This window comes from Otolemur garnettii, unplaced genomic scaffold (genome assembly GCF_000181295.1).
Source record: "Otolemur garnettii isolate 467f Iridium unplaced genomic scaffold, OtoGar3 scaffold00043, whole genome shotgun sequence".
NCBI lineage: Eukaryota > Metazoa > Chordata > Mammalia > Primates > Galagidae > Otolemur > Otolemur garnettii.
The window spans coordinates 5,418,750-5,429,324 of record NW_003852438.1 but is presented as its reverse complement, the minus strand read 5'-3'; the positions used below and the strand labels follow the sequence as shown (position 1 = coordinate 5,429,324).

The 10,575-nt window shown below is 46.8% G+C and overlaps 1 protein-coding gene across 1 annotated transcript in view; it reads left to right on the top strand.

Annotated features, from left to right (window-relative positions):
• Nucleotides 1-785: 785 nt before the first annotated feature.
• CSRNP2 (cysteine and serine rich nuclear protein 2) overlaps nucleotides 786-10,575 on the top strand; it is a 21,462-nt gene continuing 11,672 nt past the window's right edge. The window contains exons 1-3 of the mRNA XM_003790376.1: nucleotides 786-1,120; nucleotides 7,478-7,714; nucleotides 10,192-10,451. Coding sequence (XP_003790424.1) covers nucleotides 7,564-7,714; nucleotides 10,192-10,451 — 411 coding nt within the window. The 5' untranslated portion in view covers nucleotides 786-1,120; nucleotides 7,478-7,563. The remainder of the gene's footprint in view (nucleotides 1,121-7,477; nucleotides 7,715-10,191; nucleotides 10,452-10,575) is intronic.

The following is a 10,575-nucleotide window of genomic DNA, read 5'->3' as shown; positions in this document are numbered from 1 at the left end:
CCCCAAAAAGAAATACAATTAAGGGTGCTCTCTGACTTGGGGACATTTTAGCAGGTGTTAAATGAGGGAGTAAGCATGTGGCTAACTGGTGGAAGAGAGTTCCAGGCAAAAGGCCTTAAAGCAAGAGCATAATTATCCTGTTGAAGTGCAAAGGAGGTCACTGTATCACGGTATTGAAGCCGAGGAGGAAAGTAAAAGGAAACAGAATGACAGAGGGGTGGGACAAGCTAATGCACCTAGATCTTGCAGAGCCTTATAGTTCAAGAGAAGGACAGAAAAAAACAAAACTACGTATCCTCGGCAAATCATAACTTTTGACATTTTTGTTTTGTGTTCCCCATCTTAAAAATGGGTTGCAAAATTTCAAAGATAAGATAATGGCAAAAAAAATGGGGGGGGGCACAAAACAATCAGTCCATCGTATAAGTGGATAACTCAAGATATTTCTTGTATTTTCTTCTTTATAACTTGGGCAGGTTGCAACAAGTCATGCTGCTGACCACTTAGGACCCCATAAGCAAGGAGATTATGCTCCTTGAGTGTGGCCCTGGCGAAAAGGAAATGAGCTTTAAAAAAGAATTCGTTTAGTCATTGAGGATCATAGCTGAGGGTCTCCTTTCTTCCTTTTGAAAAGACTGCAGTGGCATCAAACTGGCTTTCCCAGGGGCAGCTGCAGCAGAGCCGCCGCCTCCGAAGTCCCATTTGCCTGCCGGCTTTGGCTTTGCTGCAGTCACCGCCTCCAACTCCCAGCATGCTGCTGGGCGTGGGGCTGGCACGTAGACTCCATTTCCCAGCCTGCCCCGGGGCTCGTCCAGGACGTGCCGGCGCCTATAAGAGCCGGAGCGCTGCGGCCGGAGCCTATTGTTAGCCAGAGCCGGGGCGGTTCTGGGCTTCTGCTGCCGGGGGCGCCCGAGTTGCCGGAGCCGCCCGCCCCCCGCCGCCTGCCGGCCGGCCTGCCCACCAGCCCTCCCTCCCCGCCCTGCCACCCTGGGAGCTCCCCGACGGTCGCCGCAGGGCCCGGGACTCGCTTGATTCTCCCTCCTTTCTACCCGGGCTAGGGCGGCGGCGGCAGCGGGGGCGGCGGAGACCATCACAGGAGGAGGCAGCTGCGGCGGGGCCGGTAATGGGCCTGGGGGTGCGGGGCAAAGGGTGCCGCCTCGACCTTTCTCGAGATCGGCTTTCGGGCGGCTGCGGAGGAGTGGTCAAGCCCAGAGCGGTGCAGATGGAGGGGTCAGAAATGAGGGAGGCTCGGACGCGAGCGGTCGGGGGGCGGGGAGCTAGAGTGCCGCTGGGAAGGGACAGAGTCGGGAAGAGGCATGGGAGCAAGGGGCACCGAGGACGCGGGCCTGGACTGCAGAGGCAGCTCGGGGACACTGATGGGGGGCTTAAAGCCAGTAGGATTGCGGATGAGGGCTGAGTTTCGAGTAGAGAGGATAACGATGTAGGATGGAGGAAAGTGAAGGAAGGGGAGGGGGAACAGAAGAAAATGTGGGAGGAGTGGTTGGGAATTTGTGAGTAGCAGGCAGGAAGGGATGAGGAAGGCTGGGTAGGGGCTGCAGACGATTAGAATGAGCGGGAAGGTTAGCAGGAATCTGAGAGAAATGGCCCGAGAGCTGCGAGCAGGGGTGTTCATGAAAGGAAACTGGTGACTTGAAATGCCCCTTAAGCGCTGGTTCAGATATCTCCCATTTTTCCGGCGTTGTGTGAGAAAATGAAAGCATCTCTTGCCCTGGTTGCTAGCTTGATCTTTTCACAGGCCCAAGCACGTAGCAGACTACCATCCGTCTCTTTTAGTGCTGTTTTCTTGATTCATCCTTTTAAAAAGGCTTTAGGGTGACAGTGTGACACACAAACCGTTCTTCAATATGAAATGTTAGAAGTTATTCCCAAAGACAGCACTGTCCCCTTGTCCTGCAGTTTTCATGGTAAATCTATAGTTGATAAAGATTTTTCCCTTTCTTTACCAGCTTTTTATCTTGCAAATCTCCAAAGCAAGGGTGTTGGTGTCTGCCAGAGTTATAAACGACTGGATATCCTTGAGAGTTAATGCAGCATCATGTTCCAGTTCTCCCAGAAAGATCTCGCGTCCTCCATGCGATGGTAGCTTAGGCAGGGAAAGCCAAATTCTACGCTTGTTAGTGAATGGGTTAAAAAACGGAGTGGGGGTGGATGGAGGGTTTTCTTTAAATACTTAAACTGAAGGGTTTTTCTTGGTGCTTTATAAGTTCATGATCCTAGTGATCACAAGGACATACGCATCTATGAAATTCATAGTATTTGAGAATCAACCACATTATATTGTGTATAGATAACCAGGGCAGGTCATCTAATTCAGGTTTATCGTAACACTTAACAGCAACCCTTCCTTAGTCTCAACCAGCTACAGATGGTAGCCCTGCTGATCTTTTAACTGGAAATTTCGGTCCCTTGACCTTTAGCAGAAGATTGGGTTCCAGTCGAGTTGGAGAAGCAATGCTTTCTCCTATGACATGTATCTTGCCTTTTTATTTTGGACTCATTTTTAAAAGAGGCTTACATTACTTAAATTTTGCAGGTACATTCTTGCACAAAATTTTTCCTGGACAGTCGCTCTTGCTAGTCTCACATATGCTAGGTTTAAAATAAGTTTGTTTTGGTGGTTAGAGGAGTCCTTGTAGGCCTAAAAAACTTAGATCTAGTACTAAAACACACATACTGGTGCTACCCTTGTGTATTTTATATGCTCTGTATCTGAACTATTTCGTATACCTCTGGGAAATGTCCGGCTAGAAACACTTAAGAAAAGACTATAAGGCGTGGAGCCAGAAATTGTCAACTGACCTTTCATTTCACTGGCATTTAAAAACTTTTATAGAGGGTTGCATTATCTGTTCAAAAACCATTTGTTGTTTGAGCTGGTCATTGTGACAGTTAACTGTCAGTTTTGACCTGAATTTCCAGGCTCACTCTGATTTCTTCTGTAAGCACTTAAGTGCTTGGAGTATAACTTAGCAGTGTGTCTCTTGAACACAGGCATTGATTCTCTATCAAGGAATAGTTGAAAGAGGCAGGAATGGGGCAGCACCTGTGGCTCAGTGAGTAGGGTGCAGGCCCCATATACGGAGGGTGGTGGGTTCAAACCTGGCCCCGGCCCCGGCCAAACTGCAACAAAAAAATTAAAAAATAGCCGGGCGTTATGGCGGGTGCCTGTAGTCCCAGCTACTCGGGAGGCTGAGGCAAGAGTAGCCTAAGCCCAAGAGCTGGAGGTTGCTGTGAGCTGTGATGCCATAGCACTCTACCAAGGGTGACAAAGTAAAGCTCTGTCTCAAAAAAGAAAAAAGAAGTAGGAATGACTGATTTCTAGTTGTGGTTTGAAAGATTAACTTGATGAATTGAAACGTATGGAAGCTATTCTAGTTGTTACAGTTGCAAAGAAAGATTTCTTCAGGACAGGATGGAAGTGAGTGGGAGGTTTCTTCTTGGTACCCAGCATCTTTATCTAAAAGTCAAGTTCACACCAGAGAGCTGGACAGGGAGAGCTGGGTTGAAATTTAAACTTATTATATTCGTTGTCAAGATACAACATGGATTATTTATTTATTTATCTATTTTTTTTTCTTGAGACAGAACAAATCTATTTTTTTCTGGTGCTCTTGGTAGAGTGCTGTGGCATCACAGCTCACAACAACCTCCAACTCTTGGGCTTAGGTGATTCTCTTGCCTCAGCCTCCTGAGTAGCTAGAACTACTGGCGCCCACCACAACACCCAGCTATTTTTTGTTGCAGTTTGGCCAGGGCCGGGTTCGAACCCACCACCGTTGGTATATGGGGCCGGCGCCGTACTCACTGAACCACAGATGCCACACAGCAACACGGATTTTTTTCTTTAAATAATGGAGTTAATGTCAGAGAAAGTGATGCCAACAGATCCTGGATAGGGTGAAGAGAGCTAGAGCAGTGGAGTCTCCTTGAGGATTTTCCTGAGTGCCATCCAAGTTAATGGAATACTTAAATCACCGGTCAGCATGCACATTATTTACACATATAGCCATACATTCTGATTACACTCAGATAGCTTAAAGGATATATTTTTTCTCTTAGGTGTCACATCTTTTTTCTTTTTTTCTCCTTTCTTACCTACCTCCTGTCATTGCCCAGAAAGCATTGTTCCAGAAGTAGAAGTGGGGCAGACACAGAATAAAAGGAGAAGAATGAACAAGCAACCAGCAATCCTTGTGGCACCTGAGTGCACACAAAGTAACCCAAAGAGAAGTGCTGCTCCTGAGGGCAGCTGGATTAATAAGATGGAGAGTGTTAGTACCAGACATGATTTTGGACCAGATTAAAGCTTATTTGAGGCTTAAGGGGAAATACTCAGAGGACACCTTCACTTCCAGAAGCAAAGCAAGGACACCTGGGGAAAGAACAGGGTGTACATTTGCTTTGTCATAAATCCCTGATGCTTCAGACCAAGGAAAAGCCACTCGTCGCTACTAGCAGTACCGACTTGAGCTCAGTTAAAACTGACATGGGACTGGAGCCCTTTCTGAGAAAGCACATTTTTAGCTCATGGTTGATCAGGTATTTATTAAGTGAGGAGCAAAAATTAAATTTAGTACTCAACATTGTTTTGTTTTGTTTTTTGAGACAGAGTCACCCTGGGTAGAGTGCCGTGGCGTCATAGTTTACAGTAATCTCAAACTTTTGGGCTTAAGCAGTTCTCTTGCCTCAGCCTCCCAAGTAGCTGGGACTACAGGCGCCCACTACAATGCCCGGCTATTTTTTTGTTGTTGCAGTTGTCATTGTTGTTTGAACTGTCCTGGGCTGGGTTTGAATCTGCCAGCCTCACTGTATGTGACTGGCGCCCTACCTACTGAGCTGTGGGCGCTGCTCCTGGTTTTTTTTGTTTTTTTTTTTGTTTTTTTGTCATCCTACATACAGATGTTCTACAAGGGATTCCCCTGCCCTTCCACAGTCAAGGAATGGGATATTTGTTGATCGATATCTTTAAACTTAGCTAAAATCATAACCCATAGCAAGCCCTTGGCTGTCTCCATTCTGACAGTGTCCTAAGAATGTGCCCTCTGAGGGAAAGAGCAATAGCCTGGAAAACAGAACTTTAGGCTCATTTAAAAATTTAATTACAATTCTTACCAAATACTTGATTAATTTTCCCCCTACCTAGCCAAATTTATTTTAGGAAATGCTTGTTTAAGACCTGTGATGGTAGAGATTTCTTAGGTCCATCTTGTGACTTGAATGGAGAATTTGATGCGATCTGGATAGATTAGGAAATAACTTCTCTGAAGTACTTATTAAGTCTGGTTGACTTTGTAGAGCTGATCTAAGAGCAGGCAAATCGCTTCCAAGAGACACAGTCTAGAAAAACAGCACTGTAGCAGGCATCTCTTGACACCACAGTATATTCTGGGTAGCTATTCTGCAGTAATGCAGCCCTGTCGTTCCGGGCAGTGTTGTTATTTCTGCTGCATAATTAGCAACTAGTGAGATCATAGTCTGGGGAGATTCTGGCATTACTGAGGCAAAGCAAGGGAGGCTTCGTTCCTCATCACACATGACTATGGCTCTGGCTCTGGCAGCATTTCTGCTGAGCAGATTCATGCCCTTCTGGACTTAAGTCCCCCGACAGAGAAGGCAGAAGATGTATACCTGGGGAATAGTTTTATACTCCTTGGTTTTGTGAAGGTGTGTTGGAAACACTGCTTTCAGTATTGATGTAACCAGAGTACATCACCTTTGCTATTTTCCCCTTGCTGGTTTCTTTACAGAGAGCAAAGATCGTAAAGATAGGTTTATATTACACAGGATGATAATAAATTAGATGAGTCCTATTTTGTGGAACATATGAAATTGGGAAAGATTCTGGGTATTGGAGCCAGTGCAGATTCTAATCTTGGGTCCTTTCTTTAGTACCAAATTTGACCTTTCTAAAAAGCTGGTGAGATACTTTAAAGGGTTTTCCCAACTTCAGTATGCTTCAAAATTGAGTGCCTGGAGCTGTATTTCCCAAAATGTGTTCCAAGAATTATTTGCCTCCTTCTTTGGAACAAACAGTGGGTTCCATAATCAGGTTTGTAGAAATACTGTATTCTATGTTTTCTCTCAGGCTTCACCATCCTCATTAATATATTAAACCTTCTAAGACAGCGGTTCTCAACCTGTGGGTTGTGACCCACAGGAACTGTATTAAAGGGCTGCGGCATTAGGAAGGTTGAGAACCACTGCCCGGAGAGGTTTTGCCATAATCAGTTTTCTCAACTCTTTTTTTTTTTTTTTTTTTTTGAGACAGAGCCTCAAGCTGCCCCCCTGAGTAGAGTGCCATGGCATCACAGCTCACAGCAACCTCCAACTCCCGGGCTCAAGCGAGTCTCCTGCCTCAGCCTCCCAAGTAGCTGGGACTACAGGCGCCCGCCACAACGCCTGGCCGTTTTTTGGTTGCAGCCATCATTGTTGTTTGGCGGGCCCGCGCTGGGGATTTGAACCCGCCACCTTAGGTGTATGTGGCTGGAGCCTTAGCCACTTGAGCCACAGGCACTGAGCCAGTTTTCTCAACTCTTGACAGCAGTCCTGTTTCCATGTGAAAGCTATGACTGTCCGTGGAACTAGTGTATTTAAGATACACACTTCAGGGCTTGGTGCCTATGGCTCAAGTGGCTAAGGCGCCAGACACGTATCCCCAAGGTGGCAGGTTCAAATCCAGCCTGGGCCCACCAAACAACAATGACGGCTACAACCAAAAAATAGCCAGGTATTGTGGCACGCGCCTGTGGTCCCAGCTACTTGGGAGGCTGAGGCAGGAGGCTCGCTTGAGCCCAGGAGTTGGAGGTTGCTGTGAGCTGAAATGCCATGGCACTCTACCCAGGGAGACAGCTTGAGGCTCTTGTCTCAAAAAAAAAAAAAAAAAAGATACATACTTCGGAAAACGTTAGGCTGTTTTATCACTAGGAAGAATAATTGGGTCTAGTCTTGGTTTAGGCAAAGCGTAAGTCTGCTTTTGATCCCCAGTCCCTCCTGCTAGTCCCTTGGAGAGCTCTCCTCTGTGATCAGAACAGCTACTGTTATCTCTGGGCTAATGAAGCTTAGAGCACAGCTGGATTGGAACCAAAGGCCTTCTCTCCACTGGGAAGGGTGCTCTTGCTACTTATCTCATTATTCTAAGAGTGATGAGACTGGTGGGGCTGTGTGGTGCCTGTGGCTCAAAGGAGTAGGGCGCCGGCCCTATATACTGGAGGTGGTGGGTTCAAACCCAGCCCTGGCCAAAAACTGAAAAAGAAAAAAAAAAAGACTGGAGGGGCTGAGGGGGAATAAAAGGCAGGAGAATGTTGGCTGGAATCAGTAGAGAAATGACCTAATCTTGAGAAACCAGACATCAGTGCTGGGTCAGGTGCTTGCTCTCTTCAGTTGGAGAGCTATGTGCATAGACTTGGGAAGGTCTGGCTTCAGACAGAAATGCTGATTCCTCTTTTCCCCTGGGCAGAATCCTAATGTACCTGGCTAGCTGTTGGTGAGCAGGGGCTCTCGGGCCAACGTGGTTGACTCCCCAAGGAAACCCTTTTGAAACCAATGGATGCATTCACGGGCTCGGGTCTCAAGAGGAAGTTTGATGATGTGGATGTGGGCTCATCAGTTTCCAACTCAGATGATGAGATCTCCAGCAGTGACAGTGCTGACAGCTGCGACAGCCTCAATCCTCCTACAACTGCGAGCTTCACACGTGAGTGAGCTGCTCCCTCTGCTTGAACCCACATTCACCAACCATCAGAGAGCTGTTGAAACAGATTCTATCTATCTTGGGGATTTGCCCTTGATCGTAATCTTTCTTTGCTTTTTGGAGGATCTTGTTCTTCTAATATCCTAGACTAAAGTCTGATTTATTCTAGCTAATTTTATTAGTGATGTGCTTTGTGGATCCCTAGAATGGGCTGAATTAGATTGAAGGAGGAAGAATCTAGGACTCTACCCTTCCCCCACCAGAGTGCCAGATAGTTCCAGGAAATTATAGCTATAGTAGGACATAAATGCTTACTGCCTGGACAACTGGGGCAACTCCAGATTTTTTTGTTTTTATGAGACAGAGCCTTGCTCTGTCCCTTAGGCTGGAATGCATTGACCTCATACTACCTCACTGCAGCCTCTAACTCCTAAGCTCAAGCAATCCTTCTGCTTCAACCTTCAGAATAGCTGGGACTACAGGTACATGCCATCATGCCTGGCTAAATTTTCTATTTTTTTGTAGATACAGGGTTTCATCCTTCCTCAGGCTGATCTAAAACTCCTGTCCTCAAATAGTCCTCCTATCTTGGTCTCCCAAAGTGCTAGCATGATAGGCATGAGCAACTCACTGCCCCCAGCCCAGATTTTTAAATTAAGGGTCAGTTAGTTCTTGGAAAGAACGTCTGATACTACACATCAGGGGTTGCCCATGGGCCAAGTATGGCCCACTGCATGTTTTTTTTTGTTTTTTTTTTTTGTGAGACAGAGCCTCAAGCTGTCCCCCTGGGTAGAGTGCCATGGCATTACAGCTCACAGCAACCTCCAACTCCTGGGCTCAAGCGAGTCTCTTGCCTCTGCCTCCCAAGTGGCTGGGACCACAGGCGCCCGCCACAACGCCTGGCTATTTTTTGGTTGCAGCCGTCATTGTTGTTTGGCGGGTCTGGGCTGGGGATTCGAACCTGCCACCTTAGGTGTACGTGGCTGGCGCCTTAGCCGGTTGAGCTATAGGCGCCGAGCCTGTTTTTTTGTTTTTTGAGACAGAGTCTCACTATGTCACCCCTGGTAGAGTGCTGTGGTGTCAAGCTCTGGGACTACAGGCGCCTGCCACAAGGCCAGGCTATTTTTTTTATTGTAGTTGTCATTGTTGTTTGGCAGGCCCAGGCTGGGCTCAAACTCAACAGCCCCAGTGTATGTGGCCAGCACCCTAGCTGCTAAGCTACAGGCACCGAGCCCTCACTGCCTGTATTTATATTCATTCATTTATTTATTTATTTTTTGAGACAGAGTCTCACTATGTCACCCTTGCTATAGTGCCGGGGCATCACAGCACACAGCAACCTCAAACTCTGAGGCTGAAGTGATTATCTTGCCTCAGCCTCCCAAGTAGCTGGGACTACAGGCGCCCACCACAACGCCTAGCTATTTTTTTTGTTGCAGTTGCCATTGTTGCTTTAGCTGGCCCAGGCCTGGTTCGAACCTACCAACCTCCTTGTATGTGGCCGGTGCCCTACCCACTGAGGTATAGGTGCTGCTTTTTTTTTTTTTTTTTTTTTTGATACAGAGTCCACTCTATTACCCAGGCTAGAGTTCAGTGACATCTTCATAGTTCACAGCAACTTGAAACTCCTGAGCTCAAGCAGTCCTCCTGCCTCAGCCTCCTGGGTAGCTGGGACTATAGGCACCCACTACAACTCCTGGCTAAGTTTTCTATTTTTTGTAGAGATGGGGTCTCAGTCCTTTTTAGGCTGGTCTTGAACTCCTGAGCTCAAGCAGTCCACCCACTTTGGCCTCCCAGAGTACTAGGATTATAGGCATGAGCTGCCACATCCAGTTTGAATTTTTAATTTTATTTATTTATTTTAGAGATAAGAGTCTCACTTTATTGCCTTAGTTAGAGTGCCATGGCGTCACAGCTCACAGCAACCTCTAGCTCTTGGGCTTGGGCGTGTCTCTTGCCTCAGCCTCCCAAGTAGCTGGGACTACAGGCGCCCACCACAACGCCCAGCTATTTTTTTGTTGCAGTTTGGCTGGGGCCAGGTTTGAACCCACCACCCTTGGTATATGGGGCTGGAGTCCTACTCACTGAGCCACAGGCACCACCCTGAATTTTTAATTGTATTTAGTTTTAATTAAACTTAAATTGGCACATGTGGCTAGTAGCTATTGTATTAGACTATAAAACTATAGATTGTTGTATCCTGAAAATACTACGTAGAGGCCTCTTCACAGTTGGTGTCTCAAAATAGATTTTGTGGTCATCAGATGAGGTGAAGTCAGTCTGGAGGCAATGGTATGAACTAGCTGAGGTTCAGGGTCCCTTCTGACTATGCATATGTGATTTGAAAATACTAAAAGTTCTCCAGGTAGAGGAAACACATTTTGGAGAAGACAAGTTGAAAGCCTAGCAGAAGAGAGAGAACCAAGTCCCTAAACAGGCTACCTCTGGGTTAATAACACCTATCTGTGCTCTCTTCTCAGCCACATCCATCCTGAAGCGGCAGAAGCAGCTGCGGAGGAAGAACGTGCGCTTTGATCAAGTGACTGTATACTACTTTGCCCGGCGCCAGGGTTTCACCAGTGTGCCCAGCCAAGGTGGTAGCTCTCTGGGCATGGCCCAGCGCCATAACTCTGTACGCAGCTATACACTCTGTGAGTTTGCTCAAGAGCAGGAGGTGAACCATCGAGAGATTCTTCGTGAGCACCTGAAGGAAGAGAAACTACATGCCAAGAAAATGAAGGTGCTTAAGAGGTTCTGGGGTTTGGTGCTTCCCATATGCTAAGATCAAGTAGGTTCATTGATCTTTGATTTGACTGCTGTTCTTGGCATGCAGAGATTCCACGTTTTTTCTTTCTTTTTTTTTT